General features: G+C 50.0%; 1 protein-coding gene across 2 annotated transcripts; it reads left to right on the top strand.

The window, feature by feature from the left end:
• ASB13 (ankyrin repeat and SOCS box containing 13) lies at positions 1 to 25,584 on the top strand (the record flags this gene model as incomplete). 2 transcript variants are annotated; one of them, XM_079701363.1, is made up of 6 exons in its annotated part: positions 1 to 43; positions 13,881 to 14,068; positions 15,219 to 15,369; positions 17,605 to 17,739; positions 24,042 to 24,233; positions 25,457 to 25,584. In XM_079701363.1, 6 exons carry the CDS (start codon positions 1 to 3, stop codon positions 25,582 to 25,584), a joined length of 837 nt encoding a protein of 278 aa, XP_079557489.1. The 2 variants fall into 2 exon arrangements, with proteins under 2 accessions (XP_079557489.1, XP_079557490.1); XM_079701364.1 differs by lacking the exons at positions 13,881 to 14,068; positions 15,219 to 15,369 and having other exon boundaries at positions 1 to 47; positions 17,609 to 17,739; positions 24,042 to 24,097; positions 25,457 to 25,468.
• Between the last annotated feature and the right edge of the window lie 435 nt (positions 25,585 to 26,019).

Genomic DNA, 26,019 nt, shown 5'->3' on the forward strand with positions numbered 1-26,019 from the left:
ATGGAGACCCGTGCTGCAGACGGCAGCTTCCTGGGCGACTTGGGTACGTGCGGGTTGCCGGGAGCGCAGGGCCGCCTTCGTGGACCGAGAGCTACATCTGCTTACATTCGCCCCGAGCGGGGACGAACCCGCTCCGAGGGGTCGTCAGGGGCGTCTGGCTGGGCTCGGGTCGGAGGGCCGTGTCTTTAAAGGAGCAGGTCCGGGGGTCCATGCAGCTCAGACGCGGTTTCTGCGTCCGGCTCCTGGTCCCCTGCCGGCCGGGTCATCCTTGTGACTTCAGAACCGGAGACCCACCGGAGCGCTGCGCACCCTGGGGAGGATGCGGGACTGTGCGTGGTCATTGCCGGGTTCCGAGGAGAACCTAGGAAATGCCCACGCGGGACCACTCGTAGGGCAGCCCTGGCACGGGCCCGGGGTGGGAGCTGGACCGTCTTCCAGGCGCCCTGTGGGAAGGTCGTGAGCAGGGTCGTTCGCATGCAACGGATACACCCAGGAATCCAATGCAGAAGGAGCATGTGCCCTTGTCGCACTGTGTGAGACATGCGACCTCGGTTCTTAACTGAACCTTCTTTACCGTTTGGGCAACCCGAGAATAAAATGGATTCGAGGGCAAAAGGCCATTCTTTGGGGAAGCAAACTTTCCCGCCTATGGAGTAATTCTAGGGCAAATGAGCAGTGAAAACACTTCCAAAGCCTGCAAAGAAAAAAATAATCTATAAAGTATTTTTACACTGATAAAAAAAATGTGCGAATGAAAGTGAGAAGTCTTATGGGTTAATTTAGCTTAAGAGGAACTGCAGTCCTAGCAAAGCGATTTTAGTTGATTTTGCAAAACAGCCACCTGCCACAGGATCAAAGGCATTTAATAAGCATCTCTGTTTTTACTTGGCATTCCACCCCAGGCAGGCACAGGACTTTGACCCTGCCAGTGTGTGCTGTGTTTGGTTGGTTCACCATGGAAGCCTTTTAAACACATTTTAATATTTTTGTTCATGTACAAGGTTCAATAGCATAGCATCACTTCCGAGTATGTTTTTTGTATAGTTTAAGGAATGTATCTTTAGAAGAAAAAGATATTCTAAACTAATGGACGCACAGTTTCTGGGGTTCGTGGCTATTTTGACATTGTCATTGTTTTATTTCATATATTTCTCTCAAAATACATCCTGCTGACAGTTTTATTCTCAACACTAATGAATAAGCTCAATGTGTTGAATCCAGAGCGACACTGCTATCCCAGCAGAAGTAGAGGCCCATCATAGGAACTTTAACGCATTTTATCATTCTGATCTCAAATTCTATACGTGTGGTATACTCTAACCAAACCATGTAGCCTTATTTTTATTTTTTTTAATTAAAAATTTTTTTTTATTGGAGTATAGGTGCTTTACAATGTTGTTAGTTTCTACTGTACAGCAAAAGTGGATCAGCTATACATATACATATATCCCCTTTTTTGGATTTCCTTCCAATTTGGTCACCACAGAACATTGAGTAGAGTTCCCTGTGCTATACAGTAGGTTCTCTGTAGCTTTATTATTTTTTTAATAAATTTATTTATTTTATTTATTTAATTTTTTTTTGGCTGCGTTGGGTCTTCGTTGCTGTGTGTGGGCTTTCCCTACTGTGTGTGGGCTTTCCCTAGTTGTGGTAAGCGGGGTCTACTCTTCGTTGTGGTACATGGTCTTCTCACTGCGGTGGCTTCTCTTGTTGCGGAGCACGGGCTCTAGGTGCACAGGCTTCAGTATTGTGACTCGTGGGCTCTAGAGCGCAGGCTCGGTAGTTGTGGTGCATGGGCTCAGGTGCTCCGCGGCATGTGGGATTTTCCCAGACCAGGGCTCGAACCCGTGTCCCCTGCATTGGCAGGCGGATTCTTAGCCACTGCGCCACCAGGGAAGTCCTGAACTGAATTTTTAATATAACACCTCACAGAGGTAAAGGTTGCAGTCTTATAATATGGCCTTATCAATAAGAACCAAGAATTAAGGGCAAGTCACATCCTAAAGTGAATCGGTGTTTGTTACTTAGCAAATGTAATTCATATCGTTATTGACCCTAGGTTGTGTCTATTTGTAAAGTTGAAAACGTGACTCTCGTATTCAACATCTGTGCTCAAGGGCTTCTGACTTGGAAGCAAGAGGTTGGCAGAAGATGAAAGGGTGCCTTAGGGATCTGGGCTCTAAGCAAGGTGAGCGGCTGGTGTTCTTCAGTTATCCTCAGCCAAGAAGTCTAACCAGTTCATTGGCCTCTGGGGAGTTGGGAAGATGGGATGGAGAGAGAAAAGGAGAGGCAGCCCCTGGGACCGTGATGAGAGCCACTGAGCTGCTTTGCTGTGGGCCAGGCGCTGGCCACGAGCCCTGTGACAGCTGCAGGACAGTCGTCATTATCGATTAACTTAGAGGTGAAACTGAGTTCGCACAGCTAGGAAGTCACAAAGCTGAGGTTTTAACACAGGTGGTTCTTTTTTGTTTTCTTTTTGTTTTGCTTGTTTTATGTTAAAAATGCTTATGTCCTTCCTATCAGATAGGTTCTTCTGTAATCAATTTGTAGGGCTGCCTGGAGCGCTGAGCTGGTTTTGTGACTGGGATGGATGAGTCATGTCCGCTGTGGGTTCTCAGGGGACTGGGGAGCACTGCTACCACCCATCATCTCTGTACTATAGCACCTTTCGGGCTCTGAGAAATGTCTTTGCCTCCGGGTGTCCACAATCAGGATGGTAGACTGAGCTGAGTCCCCGGGCCCGGGAACCTATATCCAAGTTCATCCTTTTGTTGAGTCTGTGGAATTTGATTTTTTTTTTTTTTTGCTGCACTGCGTGGCTTGCAGGATCCTAGTTCCCTGACCAGGGATGGAACCTGGGGCCCTGGCAGTGAGAGCAAGGAGTCCTATCCACTGGACTGCCACGGAATTCCGGAATTTGATTTTTTAAACCTAGAATTGTATGGAAAGTACTTTGAGAGATCTAGATAATCAGTGCCCTGGCTGGGAGGTCAACTTCCTTAAAATCTTCTCAAATCGTGCTTCTGTTTCTGCCTTAGCGAAAGCTGCATTCTAGAAGTGTCTAGATGTGTCCTTTAGTGGAGAAGCCTCTGGGCACTATATTACACTGCTAATAACAACGTTTGAAGGAAATTAGGCTGATTTTAACACCAGCTGGGATTCCGGGTAGTCACTGCGGCCAGGGGTGGCTGCCGACTGTAGTAGTACAAGTGAGTTTTGATTTTTTTGGTATAACCCTCCTGCCCTGGTCATCAGCACCGTGGGGTGGGAGGGAGGCAAGGGGAGGGGTTGGGTGGCAGAGAATTGGATGAGCGGTTAGTAGGGGCTGCTGAGTGAGGGCGAAAGTTGGATTCGGGCGTTTCTCATTAAGCGTGTTTAGGAAGATCTTTCTTTCCTTCTCCCTTGCTGTCTGCTGCTTCGGTAACCTCTTCCCACTTTTCTCTTTTGCTTTCACTTGTTCTCTTTCACTTTCCTTTTGCCTCTCCTAACTGAGCTTTGACTGTCTTGTCCCTGTAGGAAAGTAAACCTTTTCTCTTTAATTTTTATCACATTTAACAGATCTTAAAACCACGTATGCCAACCTCAAGGGTACCGACAAACAGTATTTGGGGTGTTCATAATTAAAACACAGAAATAGAACTTGTTGAAAAATCTCTTCAAGAGTAACAAAATTCTCAGCCCCAATTTCTAAATAAGTGTTTCTATATATAAAAATGATTTCCATTTTCCCTTAGAATCAAGGTGACTGGTAATATCAAGCTCACTGAACTTTAATTTGGACAGCACGTTAAAGATGGGTGGTCACCACAAAGCATTTATTAAGCACCACCTGTGCCAGGCACTTTGCATGTATTGTGTCTTTGGTCCTTGCAGCATCCTCTGGAGCAGGTCTGTCATTCTTAGGTGCTGGCTTCTTTGTCCTTGTGGGTTTTTGCCCCTATTTTGTTTTTTCACTCTTTACTGTCAGATGGATGGGTACACTTTGCCATGATTTCTAGGCCATTTTAGCTCTTCAATTTGTTTTTGCTTTGTACACACAAATCCTTGGCCTTCTGGGACCTTGGGGGACAAGTCACTCGGGACCCCTGACTTTCCTGAAAGCTGAGTTTAGCCCGCTGAGAGCGGTCCTCAAAACACCAGCTCCACTGTGGCTTCAGCAGCCGCTCCCGGCGGCTACATCTGCACACAGGTGCCCCGCGGGCATGGATGGGGTATTGGGAGGCTATCCATCATCATTTCAAGAATATTTATTTACTGGGGTATTTGGGGAGAAGGGCTTATTTCAGAGCTGCAGCTGTGGCCGAGAAGGACATGTCTGCAGCGAGGGCCCTGGGCCCCCCTTCATGACATACCTGGAGCAAGGTTCCTGGCCCAAGCAGCACTGAAGGGTGCCTGGTGGATACTGAGCACGTTGGATCCGCTTGTGGTGTAGGTGTTCTCCGTGGCGTTTGGAAAACACTCTTTGTTAGAGCGGGGCTGCTGTGTGGAGGGGCCCCCCGGCTGGGGGAGGAGCGGTCAGGGTCAGGGTCTGCACAGGGGTCGGGTTCTAGACTCTGGACAGGTGGGTGGGGCCGATGAGTGCTCCGCTCTGCATGTGGAACGGGAGCCCGGCAGGCCCTGTACGTCGCAAGGCCAGGCTCTCTAGGAGGGCCGGTGGGGCCTTGGCTGAGAGCTGCGGTTTGGGCTCAAAGAGCAGGATTCTGGGGCTTCCCTGGTGGCGCAGTGGTTGAGAGTCCGCCTGCCGATGCAGGGGACGTGGGTTCGTGCCCCGGTCCGGGAGGATCCCACATGCCGCGGAGCGGCTGGGCCCGTGAGCCATGGCCGCTGAGCTTGCGCGTCCGGAGCCTGAGCTCCGCAACGAGGGAGGCCACGACAGTGAGAGGCCCGCGTACCACCAAAAAAATAAATAAATAAATAAGAGCAGGATTCTGGGCTCTGGATGACTAAGCAGGATGCTGGTAAATTGGCTCTCTGGAGAAAAAAGGAAAGAAAAACAAAAAATGGAAACCTGATCTGATTTTCTGCTTTCCCTGGTGTAAATACTCACCCCACGCTGATTTCAGCTCCCAGGGGTTTCCGCCTGGCGGAATTGCTGAATATTTAACAGTTGGCCAGGGGAGCTGGTCTGGAACACCCACTGCTGGACAGGCGTAGAGAAGGGGGGCGCCAGGGCCAAGGGGCTGGGACTCCATGCAGGGGACTCATGCGGGATCCAGATGCTGGAGCCGGAGTCCCAGGTGGGGCTTTGGAACATGACAGACAGTAGAACTGGAGGCTGGGACCCAAACAAGACCAGCAGAAATAGAATGATGCTAACAATCCCATCATGGTCATAGTGTGTGCTGTCGTCGTACACTTGCCTGGCACCGTGCCAGTAATGCCCAGCAGGATTTCACTGTCATTACAGCCACCACAGGGGAGTAGGCAAAAACATCGCCATTTTATATGAGAGAAAGCTGAGGCTTAAAAAAAATTGATGTGTAATTGAAAACTGAGGCTTTGAGAGGATAAGTGACGTGCCCCAGGTCACAGGGCTAAGGGACAGACAGGCGTTGGACTCATGAGCTGGGTGGTTCCTGAGGCTCCTCACCATGTATCCCGCTCCCAAGGGGAGGCTGACGCTGAACCACTTGAAGTGTTCAGCTGGGGCTTCTTGATTCCCGAAAGCTGGGCCTGGGCAGGGCAGGGCCAGCCCTCAGACGTGAGAGTGTCAGGGCCCGGCCAAGGTACACAGGGGTGTCGGGCTGGGAGTCAGCAGGTGCACATCTGGTGCCCAGGCTGGATCAATCAGGTCAGGCAGGGGTGCAGAAAAGTGGCAAAAATGTTCTCAAGCACCTGTCATTCCTTCTCGCGGTGATCTTGCACTTGTCCGGTAGAAGATCCTGTAGGTGGTGTCAGTGAGACTCTAGTTTTGCAGATGACGGTTTTCACTTAGTCCTTTGTGAGCTTGGCTTGCCAGCATCCGGTCAGCAGAAGGAGTGACACAGGTATCTCCGTGACCTGAACCGAAGCACGGGCAAGAGGCAGGAGGGGCCTGGACGCTGCTGTCTGCCCTGCAGCACCAGCGCCCTGGTGCTCTGTCTTCTGGGGACTGCAGCCTGGGTTCTGCTACAACAGACTCCTGTTTAACTGATGCCCTGGCACCTGGCAGGGCCAGAGTGGGCAAGGCCAAGGTGTGGCCCAGGTCAGTGTCAGGGCTGGGCAGGCCTGTAAGGGGCCGGTAGTGGGGTGTACTCTGGTGGGGGCAGACCCAACTGCAGTAGAAGTTGTCTGGCAAGTAGAACAGGCTTCTGGAGAGTTTATTTACTTGATACCTGTGTGTCAGGCGCTGTGCTGGAACAGGAGGTCGGCGGCTGCGGTCCTGTCCTAAAGATGCTCGTGGAAGGACGGAAGAGGCATGAAATCAGGTGCAGCTGTGTGTACAGAGGTGGCTTACAGGAGGGCATGGGTGGGCAGGCTGCACGCCTGAAGGCTTCCTGAAGGCACTAAGACTCGGTCTCGGTGGGGAGGATGGAGAGTGGGGGGCTGAGTGGGGCACAGCACCCCCAAAGGCACAGGCCCTGTACCACCCGACCCTATGTCAGCTACATGAAGCTCAGCGTAATTGGAGACAACGGTGTGTGTGTGAGGGTGGTGATGGGAGGGTGTGGGGGGAGACTGGAAAAGGGCTGGGACTCTATCCTGGAGGCTCAGTTTGCCTGGCTTGCAAAGGAGTGTGGATGTTTTCCTGGAATTAGGAGCAATCTAAGGGTCCTGAGCAGGCCCCCCATGACCCGCTGATGACCTAGCTGCATTAGGGAGAGGACGACGGGAGGGCGTGCCGGGGCAGGGGAGCACCAGACGGGGCTGTTGACGGGAGAAAGGGAGGGAGGGTGATGGGAAGGGGGTGCTAGGAGACCACTTACGTGGCAGGGCTGCGATTTAGGGGACGGCTCATCCCCAAGGGAACTTGACAGAGGGAGGGTCTCAGGTTTCCAGGGCGGCCCCTCTCCCAGGGGGATGGTACAGGGGTGGGGGCACCTGGTCACAAGTGGGGTCCAGGCACAGGGCCAGAAACAAAGCCTGAGGTCAGTGGGTTGACTAACGTACAGCGTTTTCCTGCCTCTCTTCCCTGCTAGCAGATGTCTTTTTGCTTTAAAGTTGATAAGTACATGTCAGCCGTCCCCCATCTTCTCTCTGGTGGGGGGTCGTGGGAGGGGGTCGGGGGTGGATGCCTCTGAGCTTCCCACTGAGGACCAGCGCTCCTTCATGCAGCTGCAGCCCCGTGGGCCACCAGGCACCCCGTGTTCTTTATCTCTGGGGTGGCTCTCTCCTCCCCCTGTGCTTCTCGGGGTCTCCAGAGGCCATTGAGGCTACCACCTCCCCCTGACCCCACCTCCCACTGTAAAGGTGTCCCCCCGATGACAGCCTGTGGTTGGTACCAGCTGTGGGTGACAACCTCCCCCATCTCCGGGGCCTCCTTCATCTTTGTTACTTCTTTAAAAAATAATTTTTAGGGCTTCCCTGGTGGCGCAGTGGTTGAGAATCTGCCTGCCAATGCAGGGGACACGGGATCAAGCCCTGGTCTGGGAAGATCCCACGTGCCACGGAGCAACTAAGCCCGTGCGCCACAACTACTGAGCCTGCGCTCTAGAGCCTGCGAACCACAGCTACTGAAGCCCGCGTGCCTAAAGCCCGTGCTCCAGACTTCCCTGGTGGTGCAGTGGTTAAGAATCCACCTGCCAATGCAGGGGACACGGGTTCGAGCCCTGGTCCAGGAAGATACCACATGCCGCGGAGCAACTAAGCCCGTGTGCCACAACTACTAAGCCTGTGCTCTAGAGCCCGTGAGCCACAACTACTCAGCCTGCATGCCACAACTACTGGAGCCCACGCGCCTAGCGCCTGTGCTCTGCAACAAGAGAAGCCACTGCAATGAGAAGCCCGCGCACCGCAATGAACAGTAGCCCCCACTCGCCACACTAGAGAAAACCCACGTGCAGCATCGAAGACCCAGCACAGCCATAAATAAATAAATAAATAATTTAAAAAGTGACATTTAAAAAAAATAATTTTTAAAGCTTTAATTGTGGCTAAAAACATAGAAATGGTTAAGATGGTAAATTTTAAGTGTGCAGTTCAGCAGTATTAGCTACATGCACATTTTGGTACAACAGAGCTCCAGAATTTTTTCATCTTATAACACAGGAAACTGTGCACCTGTTCACCTTCCCATTTCTCCCCTTCCCCACCCCTGGCAGCCACTATTCCATTTTTTGTCTCTACGACTTTGATTCTAGGAACCTCATATAAGTGGAATTGTACAGTATTTGTCTTTTGTGACTTGCTTATTTTACTGAGCATCATGTCCTCAAGGTTAATTTACGTTGTAGCCTGTGACAGAATCTCTTTGGTTTTTAAGGCTGAGTAATAAATATTCCATTGTGTGTATATATCACATCTTCTTCATCCATTCATCCCTCCATGGACACTTAGGTTGTTTCCATGTCATGCCTATTGTAAATAATACAGCAGTGAATAGGGGTGCACATATCTTATCGAGTTAGTGTTTGCATTTTCTTAGGATAAAAATTGCTGGATCGTATGTATGGTAGTTCTGTTTGAATTTTTGAGGAACCAGAATACTCTTGTCCAAAGTCCTTGCACCACTTTACATTCGCACCAACAATGCACAAGCGTTCCAATTTCTCCACATCTTTGCCAACATTTATTTTTTGTTTTTTGATAGTAGCCATCCTAATTGGTGTGAGGTGGTATCTCACTGTGGTTTTAATTTGCATTTCTCTGATAACTGGTGATGCTGAATATCTTTTCATGTGCCTGTTGACCATTTGCATATCTTTTTTAGAGAAATACCTATTTAAGTCCTTTGTTAATTTTTTAATTGGGTTATTTATGTTGTTGAGCTGTAGGCATTCTTTATATATTCTGATATACATGGTTTACAAATATTCCTCCCCATCCTATAGGTGCCTTTTCACTGTTGACTGTGCTCTTTGGTGCACACAATGCTCTCCTGTGTTATCACACCTGCCGCTTCTGATCTCTGCCCTCAGTTGCTGCTAAGACAACTGCAGCTGATGTTTATTCACTAGAAAATATGGTTCCCAGTAAGTTGCACTTCCTCTATAGACTGGTCATAAGGAGATAGAATTAGATTTTCTTTAAAAAATTTTATGTCCACACTTTATAATTCACATTAGTAATTCCTTCCATTCATTCGTCCCTTATGCACTCAAGAAGCAAGTGACGTGAGCATCTTTTTTGGGCCTCACACTGTGCCAGGTGCTGGGAATAGAGCCAAGCCAGTGATGCCCAGCAGGCTCACTGCAGCCCCGCCTCCTCCGTGATGCTTTCCTGACGGGCTGTCTTGCTTCCAAGTTCCTGTAGCGTGACCTGTTCCACCACTATCGCAGTCATCCTGTCCTGTTGCTTTGAATTGTTTCCCCACCCTCCCCAGCCCATGACCATGACCTGCTGATTGCCATGTCCATCCGTCTCTGTGCAATGCGGTGGGAGAGGCTGCATCTACCTGCCCGGGCTGCTGAGGGATGCTCAGGCCTTCCCTGCACCACCTTCCTGAGCTGCACTTTCCTCCTTCCTGCAGGACCCAGGACTCGCCCTGCTCTCCTCTTTTTACTCAGTCTGCCCTTGGGGTTCTGCTCCCTCCAGACTGACTTGAGAGTGATCCACAGCTGCTTTCCACTACCCACCCCGCAAGACAGGTATGCAGGCGGCCATTCATCACGACTGGGAGACATACTGGGGTCCCCAAGCTTGGCTTACTTACTTACTCCTGGGTCAGTAAGTAAGAAGTTCCCCAAGCTTGGCTTTTACATTTGTGGGGATCAGATCTTCCTCTGCGTTCCAGTCCTCCCTTCACTCCCCTGGCCCCCCATGGCCCCTGTGGGGTCGCACAGTTAGGTACAATGAGGGGGTTAAAATACCATTTATGGAGCACTTACTCTGTGCCGGGCCCAACGCTAAGTGCTTTTACTTTCATTCATTTAATTTTCATAACCCACCGATGAATGAACTATATTATTATCCCAATTTACAGGTGACAAAACTGACAGTCAGGGAAGCTATTTCTCGCACAAGCTAATAAATGGCCGCGCTGAGTTTTAGCCCTGAGCGGTTTGGCTCTGGAGAACCCTGAGCCACGCATCATGCAGCTCCACTGCGGGGTTGGGGTAGGGCTGTAGGTCAGCAGAAATGAGGGGATCTCCAAGAGGGGACAGTCATCAACACATAACCCAGGAGGTTATCCATCTGCCAAGGAAATACATTCACCCCAGATATGGTTCGTGAAAGTGCTTCTGATAAGACTTGGGAACCATGTGGTTGATGAGAAGGTTTTCTAGGGAGATGTGATAATAAAATGTAGTTATAATAAAAGGAAGCTGCTTATTATGAACAGGTGTGTAATGTGGTCGTCTGCCGAAGTTGGGGCTTGACAGTAAGGATATGTCAGCATAATCCAGCACTGTTGTCATTTATGACGTTTTAAAAGAGTGTCTAGAAGACTGCCCTGTATCCCATGTGCTCTGATGGGTGTTGAGAAAACATCCTGTAGTTTCTGCATCTGGGGAGTTTACACTCTTGAGTTTGCATGCGTTTGTCTGCACCTGGCTTAAACCGTAAAGAAACATCACCCTCACACCACAGGAAGCCTGGCTGTCAGGGCTGCAGGCCCCACGTGACCAGTGACTCACCTGATGCGTCCCATCCTCAGAGCCCACATTAGGCAGGTGGTCCGATGGCCACGGCACTTCCCAGCTCACGTCTAGGCAACATCGGGGGCGAGGGGTGTGTCAAAACTATGAACGCTCTCAGCAGCCTCTCCCTCATGTGTCATTCACTGGAGTTGGGTCAGATGTCCTACGGGAAATGGGAATCCTGTGATTAACTTAGACCGCTTGTCTGGGTGGGATGGGTGCACGGCACTACTAGTCTACTTCTGCTGCACGGCAGGCAACCAGGTGGGTACCACAGCACAGTAAGGCCTGGTGGAGGCACAGATGAGGGGCTCACCCAGCACGGATGGGGCTGAGGCTGGGCAAGGCCTCCTGCAAACCTGACCACTGCACTTCAGTCAGGAAAGGAACAAGTAGGCATTATCTAGGATGAGCAGGGAGGGGTGGAAGGTGAGATAGAGAGGCCAGAGGTGCGGAGAGAAGGGGGCTTTGTTCAGAGGGAGAAGTGGTGTCAGTTCTCAAGTGTGGTCCCCAGACCAGCTGCATCAGCATCGTCTGGGCACTTTTTAGAAACTCAGATTCCCAGGCCCCACCAAGACCCCTGACTCAGCTCTGGGGGTGGGGCTCAGCAGCCTTCGATTTCACAAGCCCTCCAGGCGATGCAGATGGAAGCTCCAGTTTGAGAACCCTTGGCTAAAACATGGGAGGTCAGGGTGCTGCATCTCGTGCAACTGGTTCTCTAGAGCTGAGGGCAGGGGAGGGGGAGAGGTAAGGCATTGTGGAAGAAAGGGGGGATGTTAGAGAATTTTACTCCTTTTGGGGAGAGGAGTCATGCCTTTGTTTATTTCTTAATCAACACGTCGTTGTTGAACATGTACTTTACGAGGTTGGAGTGCAAAAATAAATAATTATAGTTTGAGATGAATGAAATTGAAGAGATAACATACCAAACTTATAAGCTGTAACTCATGCCATACTTAGAGGAGATTTATAGCTGTAAACATTTACATTAAAAAAAGAAGAAAGAGCTCAAATCAATAACCTAATAACCTTTCATTATAAGACATTGGAAATAAAAAAGCAAACTAAACCTAAAGAAAGCAGAAGGAAAGATAATAAAGACTAAGAGGAAATTAATGAACTAGAGAATAGAAAAACAATGCAGAATATCAACAAAACAGAAGTTGGTTCTTTGAAAAGATCAACAAAATTGACAAGTCTTTAGTTAAACTGACCAAGGGACCGGTGGGGTGGCGGGGGGGCGGGGAGGGAGACTCAAATGACAAAATCAGCAATGAAAGAGGGGATGTTATTATGGACATTACAGACATAAAATGATTATAAGGGAATACTATGAGCAATTGTTTATTAGTCTGCTTGGGCTGCCATACCAGAACACCACAGACTGGAGGCTTAAATAACACATTTATTTCTGAGGTTCTGGAGGCTGGACGTCCAAGATCAAGGTGCCAGCAGGCTTGATTTCTCCTGAGGCTTCTCTCCTATGCTTGCAGACAGCGCCTTCTTGCATGTCCTCACACGGTCTTTCCTCTGTTCATACTCATCCCTGGTGTCTGTATGTCCTAATCTCCTCTTCTTATAAGGGTACCAGTCAGATTGGATTAGGGCCCACACTAATGGCCTCACTTTAACTTAATTACTTCTGTAATTAAGTTACATCTCCAAATACGGTCACATTCTGAGGTATTAGGGGTTAGGGCTTCAATATATGGATTTTGTGGCAGGGGGCACAGTTCAGTCCATAACAAATTGTATGCCAACAAATTAGATAATGTACCTTAAGTGGACAAATTCCTAAAAAGACAAACTACCAATTACCAAAACGGACTAAAAAAAAAAGGCTGAATAGATTTATAACAAATGAAGAGATTGAATTATTTTAAAAAACTTAAATAAATGAAAGCTCAGGCCCAGATGTCTTCACAGATGAATTTGACCAAATATTTAAAGATTTAATACCAATTCTTCATAAACTCTTCCAAAAATTAAAAGAAGGAATACTTCCCAACTCATTCTGAGTCCAGTATTACTTTGATGCCAAAACCAGACAAATACATCAATCACAAGAAAAATGACACTTATGAATGTAGACCCCCAAATTCTCAAAATATGAACAAACCAAATTGAGCAATGTATAAAAAGATTATACACCATGACCAAGTGGAATTTATCCCAGGGATGCATGGTTGGTTTAACATCTGAAAATCAATCAATGTAATACAGCATTTTGACAGAATTAAGGAAAAAAAGCCAGCATGATCTTTGCAATAGATGCAGATAAAGTACTTGACAAAATGCAACACCCTCTCATGATAAAAAGACTCAACAAACTAGAAATAGAAGAGAACTTCCTTGACCTGATAAAGGGCATCTATGAAAACCCACAGCTCACGTGATGGTTCGTGGTGAAGGACAAAGCTCCAGGACCAGGAACATGGCAGGAGGTGCCTCTCGGCACTTTTGGTCAATGTGGGGCTAGATGTTCAAACCAAGGCAGTTAAGCAAGACAAAGAAAAGGCATTCAGATTAGAAAGGAAGAAGCAAAGCTACCTCTATCTAAATGCATATGACATGATTTTATATGTAGGAAATCCTGAGATTTCTGCTAAAATTGAATAATTAAATCAAGTCCCTACTTTGAAGGCTCTCCCAGGCCAGGAGCAGGGACACTATAAGTGCTGCATTATAAGCATGTAGATGTCAGGGTTGTGGGAGACGTGTCTTCCGGAGAAGGAGCTATTTCAAATGGGTCCACGTGGATGACATAACATCTAAACAGGAGATACAGAATGGATGATCAGGGTGGGGGCAAAGATGGGCTTCTCAGGCAGAGAGAATATATGCAGAGATGCAGGTGTGCAAGAGCAGGGGGCCACGGTGAGCAGCTGTGTGGCTGGAGAGTGGGCTTGTGTAGGGCAGTGGTGGTGGCAGTGGTGCTCAAGGAGGTGAGCAAGCTCCAGATCATGAAGGACCTTGTAGGCCTCACCAAAGACTTGGACTCCACTCCCGGGCAGTGGGGATCACTCAAGGGTTTTGAGTAGGGGTGTTTGGACCAATTACACCATCGTGTATACAATGGCTTGGGTTTCGTAAAGGGTCCTGGGGTTCATCTGACCTGGACAGAAGTGGCGTGCTCTTAGCACCGCACGTTTTTCTTTCCAGGTTTCTGGGTGGAGCGCACCCCCGTGCATGAGGCAGCCCAGCGAGGGGAGACCCGGCAGCTGCAGCAGCTGATCGAGAGCGGGGCCTGCGTCAACCAGGTCATGGTGGACTCCATCACACCCCTGCACGCGGCCAGCCTGCAGGGCCAGGCACAGTGCGTGCAGCTGCTGCTGGCTGCCGGGGCCCAGGTGAGCCACCCGCAGCATGGTACCCAGACTGGTGGGACCAGCTCCAGAGAAAAAGAGGCTTGGGAAGAGCGTTCTGTGTTATGCAACACATGGGAAGAAAGGAAACCACTGCAGGAGGCTGAGAAAGAGAGGAAGGAGGAAACCAGAGTGGACTGTAGTGGGGGCCGAAGGAGGAGGGAGGGCTGGTCTCCATGGCAACCACACCCTGAGGACTGGTGAGGGTGCTCGTGGACCTGGCTGTTGGGAGGTCACTAGTGGTGGAAGAGAAGGCCGGGTTAGCAAAGCGATAGCACGCTCTGCTCTGCACGTGGGCAGGCAGGCTGTGGACACAGAGGCGGGCTGCCTACCGGGCTGGCGGGGCCTTGGCGGCAGGAGCCTTTTGGGCTCAGAGAGCAGGATGACTAAGTGGGATGCTGGCAAACTAGCTCTGGAAGGACAGGTAAAAGGAACAAGAACAAGATTCTGATTCGCTGCTTTCCCCTAGTTTATGTACTCTCACCGCAGCCCATGTGGAGCCCCCAGCACACGGTGTCTGGTATCCGGCTGGTAGAATTGCTGGGTACTTACCAGTCGGCTGGGCGAGTTGGTAGGAGCTGCCCTGGGACAGCGGTGGGGGGTGAGGAAGAAGGGAAGGCTGTGCTCCGCTCACTCTTCCCAGAACTTGGCTATGAAGGCAGTTCCAGAGGCAATGGAACAAGCTTCAGCATGAACCCGAGTAAACAGCTGAATTTGGACAAATTCTAAGCAGAATCTGCCAGTTTGGGGAGTTGCCTTTTCCTGCCTTATGATTTTCCAACTAGAGGAGGCATGTTAAAACAGTTTCAGGCACACCTCCTAGCTGAGGCTGGAGTTAAAGCCCGTTTTCATACCCTGCCTGTGCTTATTAGGTGTTGGGGTGGTGGCCGGAGTGAGACTGAGCTAAAAAAAAGCCCCCAGTTGCACGCCCGCTGTACTCAGGCAGCCAGTAGACATGCCCTACTTTCTACCTCTGAACCCCCTTGCCTGGCACGGCACCTCAGCACATAATAGAAAACCTAAGAACTTCGAAAAACTACGTGGTGTCTCAAAGATGAACGTGCATCAGGATGAGAAGGCGAGTGGCCTGCACCTTGCCCTCTGCCCTCTGATGCTCGTTTCCTCCCCCCTCAAGGTGGACGCCCGCAACATCGATGGCAGCACCCCGCTCTGTGACGCCTGTGCCTCGGGCAGCATCGAGTGCGTGAAGCTCCTGCTCTCCCACGGGGCCAAGGTCAACCCGCCCCTGTACACGGCATCCCCGCTGCACGAGGCCTGCATGAGTGGTGAGTCGGGTAGCGGTGATAGCCAGGAGGGGAAGCCATCCGCTGGTGAAGCGGGGCTCCCAGGCTGGGTCTGGCTCTTGGTCCGTCAGCCGTGGAATCTGATGCTTTTCCTCCTGGAGATACAGTCCTCACCCAGGGCTGGGGGCTGAAGGTAGGGTTCTATTTCTAGCTGATTCGGTGCCTTTCAGATGCTAACCCTGGAAATGGGTGCCCTCGGCAGCCGCTCACTTAGTGGCTGCTGTCGTTCTGGCCTGCAGGCCCCTGATCTTGTGGGGAGATGAGGCCCAGACGCACCCTCAGGCAGGAACTCTCAGAGGAGCCGAGAGCTGGTCCTCGAGGCTCAGGGAGCAGGTGGGTTTTCACCTGCCCTCTGAGAATAGGTGGATTTCAGACGGTGGGAGGATAAGGCTGCTCCAGCCTCGCTGGGTCAGACACGCCCAGCAGAGGAGCTACAACAGGCAGAACTGGAAATCTGGGGCAAGGCCAGCTGGTGGGCAGTGTTTCAGATGACAGAACAGGGAGTTTGGGTTCGATTGTTTTGAGCAAGGTTTGCACACTTGTGTCTTGTGCTTTGGTCGGCGTGGTGTTGGTCTTCGCTGCATTTGTTAGGGTGCGGGGTGTGGGCTCTTCCATGGCTGCACACAGGGCCAGTCTTTGCTGCCCTCACCCTGAATCCCAGTTAGGTCACCTTGGTTGCCCACAGGCACTGGGAATTGCTACAGACGGCTCTGAAGGTTTTTGAGCAGATGCTGAATGATAAGAACACATTTTTGAGAGGTTCGTTTAGTGGCCATCCATGTGCAGCGTAGGGGAGGGAAACTTATTTTTCTTCCTTCACCTATCTTAGGTTCATTGGCCGGGGCCCTGCCGATGAGACTGACAAGGGACCAATTAACAAGAGAAAAACAAGTGGAAGTTAGTGTGTGCATTGCACATACACACAGGAGAGCTCAGGCAAAGGGTGGTTAGAATTGGGGTTTATGTAGCATCTTAAGAGCAGTAATTCTGTCGAGCAGACACAAGACCAAGGAAAAGGACCATGAGCTTCTAGGGATGGTAAGTTATATGAAGGCAAACACAGCGGGGAACTCCTGGGAGACAAAGGCCAGTTAGTAAGATTTGCAGTGTGGACTCCTCTGGTGCCAGCTCTGGGCTGATCAGGGTCTAGAGTTGTTCCTGGTGGTTAACTTCTGTCCTTCCTGGTAGAGACGGGAGGGGACACCTTTATACATTTATGTCCTGCTTTTAGGGACATAAATGGGGAAGACAAGAGAGCTTTTCTTATATCTGCTGCTTCTTACTTGTCTTCAGCTCCAAATAGTCCTTATGCCAAAGTGGCATATTTTGGGGTGGCATATTCTGCCAATATGAAATGGGGGGGTATCCTGGAAATGAAGAGATGAGCTGGGGGCCATCACAGTGACCCAAGTGCAAAGCTCTTGGAGCCCAGGTGGGATGGATTCATGTGCAGAGCTTTGAGGGAAGAATCAATGGGATTTGACGTGAGGGAGAGGAGAGCACGGCGTCAAGACCAACTCAGGGTGAGGAGGAGGCTGGCTGGGGAGTGGGGGGAGGACCTTGTCATGGGGGGCATGTTCACCCGAGAAGGGCCAGCGCCTGGTGGTGGAGGTGGGGCTGGGTTTCAGGGCTGGAGGTGGAGAGGCGGTGCCAACAGCCAAGCATGATCAAGGGGTGAGAGAGGATGGAGTCTGGGATGGGATGAAGCTGACCCCAAACCGGAGTTAAAGACGCCGGAGAGGAGCCGGGAAAGAGGCCAGAAAGGCATCTGCTGGGAGGGGGCTGGGAACCCGAGCAGTGGGGAAGTTTAGGGAAGTTCATCCAGGCGGCTTGGCGTTCTTGACACAGCTTGGGGGGCAGCTGGAGGTGGGGAGCCCCTTCCTTTTCCCCCGAGGGCTGGAGAGCAGTGAGGAGCCTTCTCTGCATCCACAGCTGGTGAGCCCAACTTTGTGTTCTCCCAGCACGGGCGCCGGCCGTGCCCTCCCTCCCTTTCTCCCACTGCCTGGTGAGCTCGGGGGGCCACTGAGCTCCCCGGGGAAGGACGCCCATGCCGTGTCCAGGACCCACTGCTCCTGGTCAGGACGCAGGCCCACTTCCCCTCCCTCCTGCTGCCGCCAAGCTCGGGGCTCACCTGCTCCTGCAGCCGCGTGTCTGCCAAGCCCGTTATTTCAAATATATGTGATACGATGCCTTTCCTCTGTCTCCATTTCTTTTAAGGAAGTTCTGAGTGTGTGAGGCTTCTTATTGACGTTGGGGCCAACCTGGAAGCGCACGACTGCCACTTTGGGACCCCTCTGCACGTGGCCTGCGCCCGGGAGCATCTGGACTGCGTCAAAATGCTGCTCAACGCAGGTGCGTCACGTTTATACCTGCCCGGCTCACTGCTGGTGCGTTGTGTTCACCTGTGCTGCGAGCTGGCAGAGAGCTGACTGGTGCAGTCAGGCAGCCCAGGTTTGCAGCTGGTTCTCCCACTTGTCAGCTGAGTCCTTGGGCTTCAGTTTCTGCATCTATAAAACCGGACAACTAAAACCTATTTTGCAGGACTGTTGGGAGGATTCGTGATAACATTTCCACAGTACTTGCTGCACAGTAGGTGCTCAATGAACACGAATGATTATTTTTGGCAGCCGCAGGGGATTGTCCCCAAGGCCTGCCTGGTCTGAATCAGGATATGGGGTCCAGGGGAAGCGCGTCAGTTGCGTCAGGATCCAGGAGGCTGTCAGGTGTCCTAAGGATAGAGAGGTTCCCATGGTGAAAAACAGAAACAAAATAAAAAGAACCCACCAAGAGACTTCCCTCGTGGCGCAGTGGTTAAGAATCCACCTGCCAATGCAGGGGACACGGGTGCAATCCCTCTTCTGGGAAGATCCCACATGCCACGGAGCAACTAAGCCCGTTCACCATAACTACTGAGGCTGTGCTCTAGAGCCTGCAAGCCACGACTACTGAGCCAGTGCACCTAGAGCCCGGGCTGCGCGACAAGAGAAGCCCGCGCAATGAAGCCCACGCACCACAACGAAGAGTAGCCCCTGCTCGCCACAACTAGAGAAAGCCCGCGCGCAGCAACAAAGACTCAACGCAGCCCAAAATAAATAAATAAATTTATTAAAAACAAACAAACAACCTGCCCAACTGAAGCTAGAGTCAGGACCTGTCAACCACAGAAGTTTTAAAAGGTAGCCAAAGTGGCTATGGGCAAGGAGTTATTATGAACCCAACTTAAATTTTTTTTTTCAAGATTTTCTTTATAAAGTAGGGTCACATCTAATGCATTCTTTTTTTCTTAAATTAATTAACTTACTTACTTTTGGCTGCATTGGGTCTTCGTTGCTGCGCGTGGGCTTTCTTTAGTTGTGGTGAGCGGGGGCTACTCTTCGTTGCGGTGCGCGGGCTTCTCATTGCGGTGGCTTCTCGTGGCAGAGCACGGGCTCTAGGCGTGTGGGCTTCAGTAGTTGTGGCTCGCGGGCTCTAGAGCACAGGCTCAGTAGTTGTGGCGCACAGGCTTAGTTGCTCCGCGGCATGTGGGATCTTCCCGGACCAGGGCTCGAACCCGTGTCCCCTGCATTGCCAGGCAGATTCTTAACCACTGTGCCACCAGGGAAGCCCCCAACTTAAATGTTTTGTTGAGGGAACATTTTAGCTCAGCTGTCTTGTCCATTCTGGGGGCAACCTAGGGAAAAACCAAAATGGTTCAGAAATAGAGGATGAATTCTTTCCGGACGACAGTCTTTTGAGCATCAGTTATATACAGTTTTCTACTACTGAGTCTTGTTCACTTTAACGTGCCACTCTTAAGTCTTTTCAGTGAACACGCTTCATTTTGTGTAAGGTTAGTCACTGGGGTAGTTTTTGTTTTTTATGCAAAGATTAAATATCTAGATTAGAAACAGTGGGTCTTCCAGCTGAGTCGCTCATGGGATGGTTGGATCCCGTTTCTGCCAACGGCATCTACCTATTGTTCCTGTTGAGATTTTTTTTTTTTTTTTTTTTTTGGCGGTACGCGGGCCTCTCACTGTTGTGGCCTCTCCCATTGCGGAGCACAGGCTCCGGACGCACAGGCTCAGCGGCCATGGCCCACGGGCCCAGCTGCTCCGTAGCATGTGGGATCTTCCCGGACTGGGGCATGAACCCGTGTCCCCTGCATCGGCAGGCGGACTCTCAACCACTGCGCCACCAGGGGAGCCCTGTTGAGCTTACTAAAATAAAAATTTCATAGCACAGCCACCCTCCGCGGGGCGCCTGGGGTGCACATGTGCAGCACACCTTCATCTGTTTTCTCTCTGGTTCCTTTCTCGTGGTTGGAGGGGAGAGGATCAAGTGAGTGGTGTAACCCACTGTCCTTTCCGTGTCCTGAGGACCCTGTGTAAGTGATGACTCCTTTGTAAGAAGTAGGAAACCAGCTCCCCCCGACCCCCGGGTGGGTGAGTTTCCCGGTTCAGTAACCAAAAGGATCAGAACTAGAGCAGATTTCAGGGTCTCTGACGTGGGGGGTTCAGCAGTGTCAGCAAGAACTCACCTCCTCTGAATCTTACATCTCTGCCTTCCTCACCGTTCCCTTTATCCCACGCCCGGCGTCCCTAGTAGGGGAGAAATGGCTGCAGCAGCAGAGTTTGGCTAGAATGCAGATTCTTGACTCATGAGGCTTCTGATGGCTTCCTCCCCTCAGAAGAGTGAAACTTCCCCGTCACACCTCCTCCGTGTCCCATCGGCCTGAAATGGGTTCATGTCCAAACCTTATCCCGTCCCTTTGGCTGGATTGTGCCACATTCTGAGCAGCTGGGGTCTGGGTTGAGGAGAGGGATTCACCCAGTCAGGGCCCAGCCCTGCCCAGGGCCCCTGCCCCGGGACCCCTGCCCCACACCGCAGGGTGCAGCTTCTGGGTGGAAGGCAGCCATGATGTCCACAACGGCCTTAAGCAGGGGATCCGGTGGTTACAAAGGGAGTTTCCATCCCCTGGGAGTGAGGGCTGAGGAGATTTCCCCTGGGGCAGGATCCTGAGGTGTCAGCGTCTACCACCAGCTCCAGATTTCATCCGATTCTGTTGTAATCTCAGATGGTCTCCTTGACAGCCCTTCCTAGATCACATGCATTCTTTTTTTCTTCTTAAAGAAAACTACTTTTTAACTATGGAAAATCTCAAACATACAGAAAAGTAGAGAGAAGAGGACAGCATATGCTTTCTTTTTAGAGTAGTGATTTGTCACTTTTTGCTGGAACGTCTAATGAAAGCTATGGACCACATCTCTAGAAAAATACGCGTGCAGGTGCTTTTGCGCGCGATTTTGGAGAGGGTCCTGGCTCCGCAGGAGGAGCAGAGCCGTCGGGGCCACGTGGTGCCCCCTGGGGTGGACACAGAGGCTTTCTGTTGGCAGCGAGGTCAAGCTGCCAAGCTGTGGATTATTTTTGCAGAGGATTGTGGCCAAGGGAGTGAAAGTCCAGTTATTTCTGGTGAGGTAACTTTTAATCTGGTCCCCGGCAGTAAATATTTAACCGTGCTGGGAGCGTTCAGAAGGGGCGTCCACCTTCCCAGCAGTGCTGGTCCCTCACGTCTCTGCTGTTGTCTCAGTGAGCAAATCCCAAGCCCCTGTGCTTGCCACCCCGTCCCGGGCATTGCGCTGGGTTCTATTTTTATATATATGTATATTTAAAAAAATTTTTTAATTGGAGTATAGTTGATTTACAATGTTATGTTAGTTTCAGGTGTACAGCAACGTGAATCAGTTATACATATATCCATTCTTTTTTAGATTCTTTTCCCATATAGGCCATTACAGAGTATTGAGGAGAGTTCCCTGTGCTATACAGTAGGTCCTTATTAGTTATCTTATTTTATATACAGTAGTGTGTATGTGTCTGTCCCAATCTTCCAATTTATCCCTCCCCACTCCCTTTCCCCCGGTAATCGTAAGTTTGTTTTCTACATCTGTGACTCTATTTCTGTTTTTGTAAATAAGTTCATTTGTATCATTTTTTTAGATTCCACATATATGTGATATCGTATATTTGTCTGTCTGACTTACTTCACTCAATATGACAGTCTCTAGGTCCATCCATGTTGCTGCAAATGGCATTATTTCATTCTTTTTCATGGCTGAGTAGTATTCCATTGTATATATGTGCCACATCTTCTTTATCCATTCGTCAGTGGACACTTAAGGTTGCTTCCATGTCTTGGCTATTGTAAATAGTGCTACAATGAACACAGGGGTGCATGTATCTTTTTGAATTAGAGTTTTGTCTGGCTATATGCCCAGGAGTGGGATTGCTGGGTCATATGGTAGCTCTATTTTTAGTTTTTTGAGGAACCTCCATACTGTTCTCCATAGTGTCGTGCTGGGTTCTTGGTGGGCGCGTGACAGCCCCTGTCCTTGTTCCCTGAGGTTTTACTGAATCCACTCTAATCCTGTTTTGCTTTGAAATCAGGCTTTTGATCACGAGCAAACACTGATCCCTTCTCTCTGATGCGTGAATTGAGGATTTTTAAGGCCCAGGTGGCGTCGGGTGTTTTGCTGGCTCTGGCTTTTGTCCTCAGTTCCAGGCAATGTCACCGTTAGTCCCATAAAGCCACTTTCTCCCTGGCTTCTCTGTCCCTTCTTTCCTCTGCCCCCCTCCCCATCCCACTGTTCTAATGAGTATCTGTGTGTTATTGGTTGAGACATGAATTTTTCATCGCGGTAAATGGTGTTGTTATAGATTCGACTCTCCTTCCTGTTTGCTCACCCATTCCTGAATTTTCGAGACCCACCCGTGTTGCTCCAGGAAGCTCTGGTCCGTTGTTTCCAGCTTCTGTGGAGATGCCAGCTGCCCCTCTTAGTCACCAGCCCTCTCTCTGCATCCAATCCAGTGATACCAAGGCACATTTTAAACAGATCCCGTTTGTCCCTTGGAACAGTCACCCCGCCAAGCCTTGTGTACCGAGAACCCACAGTGGGCTGGTTCTCCTTGACCTTGAGAGTGACTCTGCTTCCCCACCCACCCTTCTCCATCCCTAAAATAGAGACAGCCTCTTTCCTCCCTGATTGGCAAGAATATTGAGAGAATTAATGACCTGAGAGGAAGCCACAGGGACTTTAGATTCTGCAGACTTTGCAACTTATTTTTCATTACAAGTTTAATGTTCAAATTTATATTTGCATTATGACTGCAACACTATGACATTACTTATTCGTATCAGCCATATTGGAAGAAACCCCTGATGTGGTAGATTGGTTAGATTGTGGGGAAAATGCTTCTTTTATTTCATGTGTTGATTTTTACTATTATTTTTGTAATACATATCTGCCAAGTTAAATAATTAGGTAATTTATCCCGCTTCCTAACTGACGGATTCTTTCTCCTGAACTGCTGTCTGAGTTTTGACTCTGGGAAGTATGGGAGCTTTTCTTCACGTGTGTTACGTGTTGGCATGCTTGCTATTTTCTTAGCATCACACAGACCGCTTTAGGAACATAGTTCTTATATTCTACTAGGGGATTAAAATGATTTTAAGTCAGAAAGCAGAAGTTTTCAAGTATTTTTGAGCTGTGGGACTAGAAAATCTAATAGCCTTATACCCCCTCATTTCCTCTTGTTCCAACCCTCAAAATTTCTTATTACACAGTGACATACTGGTGATCTGATTTTTTTAAGCCTCACCTTGATAATATTTTATGATTGTGATTTGAATCTGTTATTTGAGGGAATATCTTCACTGACCCTGGGCTCTTTGCTGGCTTCTTGAAAATACTTTTGTCCCATCCCCTTTCTCTTGTAACCTCCTTATCCACTTGGGAGCAGACCTCAAAGAAGTTGGTATTTTCTTAAAAAACATTCTGAGGCTCCAGGGGATCCCACTGTATAGAATGGTGACGGTCGTGCCCTGAGAATGGTGTTTTACACAGATCATATTTTTATCAAAATCTCTTATTTTTAAAAAGCGTCTAAAAATGCTGTGTTTAGCTATCACTTGTTTGCATCTTTCTGAATGTCTGCTGTCATCCCGAGAGCGAGGTGGGTGGCAGAGCTGAATTCACAGTTACTATACTTCCTCTCTATCTGAACTTCAGGGAGTTTGGGGGGAACATTCCCTATTTTCCCTTTGAGCTTCCCTTTTGTAAAAGATTTCTTATATTTAATGTTCATTCATTCATACAACACACATTTTTAGAGCCACTGTCCTGTGTATGTGGTGTGTGCATGTACGTGGTGTGTGCATGCATGTGATGTGTGTGCCTGAGTGCATGTCTGTATCTGAGGTGTGTGCAACTGTGTACCTGTGTGCACGTGTGTGCGCCTGTGTGTCTGTGGTATGTGTCCGTGTGTGTGTGTCCATGGTGTGTGTGTGTGTACACGTGGAGGACGGCAGGAGAGCTTGAGCAACTCACCTGAGCTTCCAGAGCCTCAGGACCTGGGGACAGACAGCATAGGGCGTTAGAGCAGCCTCTGAATTCACAGGGAAGGTTTCTGCCTTGTTTTTCTTCTTTTTGGTTGTTTCCAGTTATACTTCTTTTTTAGCTCTCTTTTCCTAGGGAAAAATAAAAGGAATCAGTGCTTTTGGATTTTGAAGAAGGTTTTGAAAAGGCTGCAGCAGAGTCTTGATTTTGTTCCTGGGGAGGGGTTGCTGCTTTTGTGTCCTGTGCTCCTTGGTGACGTTTGTTCCTGCTCCGGACCTGCAGGGGCCAATGTGAACGCGGCAAAGCTCCACGAGACGGCGTTGCACCATGCAGCCAAGGTGAAGAATGTGGACCTCATTGAGATGCTCATCCAGTTTGGAGGCAACATCTATGCCCGGGACAACCGGGGGCGGAAGCCATCCGACTACACATGGAGCAGCAGTGCCCCCGCCAAGTGCCTGGAGCACTATGAGAGTGAGTGTGTGTCGTTTGTGTGATGCCTGCACTAAGGTCTGCAGGGGTACCTCGTGCAGGAGGGCTTTGTTCTGATCACGTATCAGTTCATCTCTGAGTCAGTCGTTTCTTGACTCAGACTGGGTCCCTATGAGGCCGATGATATAGATGCAGCCCTCACTCTTCAGGAAACAAAGGACAAACCATCTGGCTAAGACAAGACCTCCTCTCTGGGACACATTTTTAAATGAGTTTACATAGAATTACAGTCACAAGTGGCTTTCACACACTTATCAATTGAAAAAGAGCCCCTCTATTCCACATTTTGCCAACCTTACCCAACCAAAATCCATCATGAGTTTAGAGGCAAATACCATCCACGTCTATTGGGGAAACATTTCCTAGAAGGTGTTTCTTTTCCTGCATTCAAATAATTTGGGGGAGGAAGTAAATGGGAAAATGAATGTCAGTAGTAATTCTGTTTATTTTTCTTTCAGAGAGCTTTGTCTTTCATAATGTTTCATAAGTTGAGAAGACTTTCTTTGGTTGATTTATACTTTGATCAAACACAGATGGTCCTAAAGGCAGCCTTCGGGGCCAGGCTCTGCTCTGTACACATTCCCGTGGCCCAGCTGCCAGGGACCTACAGGCACTTTCCTTCTTTGGCCCTGGTGTCCATCCCTCGTGAGCTATAGCTCCAGGCTTCATCTTCAGGCCTGTGGCCCTGACTCTGTGTCACCAGGATGTGCATTTGTGGACTCTCTGCCCCTGTGGGTCAGTTCTCTGTGGGTCCCTGTGGCCTGCAGCGATCAGGAGAAGAGCAGAACCTGTGGCCTGGGACAGCAAGGGTGGGCAGCCAGCACTGCCCGCCCGAACCCTCCCCCAGCCCTCATTTGTCTGGAAGTTTGACAAACAAGCCTACTAGCTGTAGATTAGTGCTTTGCTGGCAAATCTGTATGCTGAGTTATAACGTTATGGGGGGAAAAGTCACAAAACCCCCAAAGCCGAAAGCTCACGAAGTGAAACCCCAGTGGCCAGGACCTGAATTCCATTTCCTGATCTTCCGTCCTCGGTCCCTATTTGTCCTTCCTGGTCACCTTCCAGAGAAGGTACTCAGGGTTCAGCCTCTCTTCAGGAAAAGGGAGGTGTTTTCAGTTCCATGTTGGTACTTGTTAAGTTGAAGGATGCTGTGCTTCTTCCTTAAGTTAAGCTAACCTCACGTGCGTCTTGTCTCCTTTTCCCAGAGACACCTCTGAGCCTGTCCCAGCTCTGCAGGGTGAGCCTGAGGAGGGCGGCTGGCGTCAGGGGGCTGGAGAAAATTGCCAGGTTGAACATCCCTCCCCGGCTCATTGACTACCTTTCCTACAACTGAGCTGCAGACACGGGGTCAGGGTGGGCCGGTGACACCGGGCTGCTGGCCTTGCTGAGCCCAGCGTTGGGCCACAGGGTCACTCTGCCCTGGGTGCCTGAAGCCATGCTGTTGCTGTAGAGAACTGGAGTCCCTCCGGGCCGTCCTGTTTCGTCTTCTCTGCAGACCCTTGGCAGGTGTTTCTGAGGCCCTGGGAAGGCCCTGGGCTGGCCCTCCTGGGACTTCAGTCTAACTGTGGCATCCTCCCGGCCGTGCAGTTGTCTCTCTTCACAGACCTCCCTCGGAGGGATCGTCAGGAAAGCCTCTCCCAGGAGCACAAAGGAGCCCGGCGGGGCTGGGGGTCCAGGGCCCTGATGCTGATTCCACACGCCCGGGAGGCGCCATCTCTGATTCCTTCAGCACCAGGTGGCCCTGGGTGTTCAAAAGGAGGACCTGTGC

Source organism: Hyperoodon ampullatus (genome assembly GCF_949752795.1).
Source record: "Hyperoodon ampullatus genome assembly, chromosome: 3".
Lineage (NCBI taxonomy): Eukaryota > Metazoa > Chordata > Mammalia > Artiodactyla > Ziphiidae > Hyperoodon > Hyperoodon ampullatus.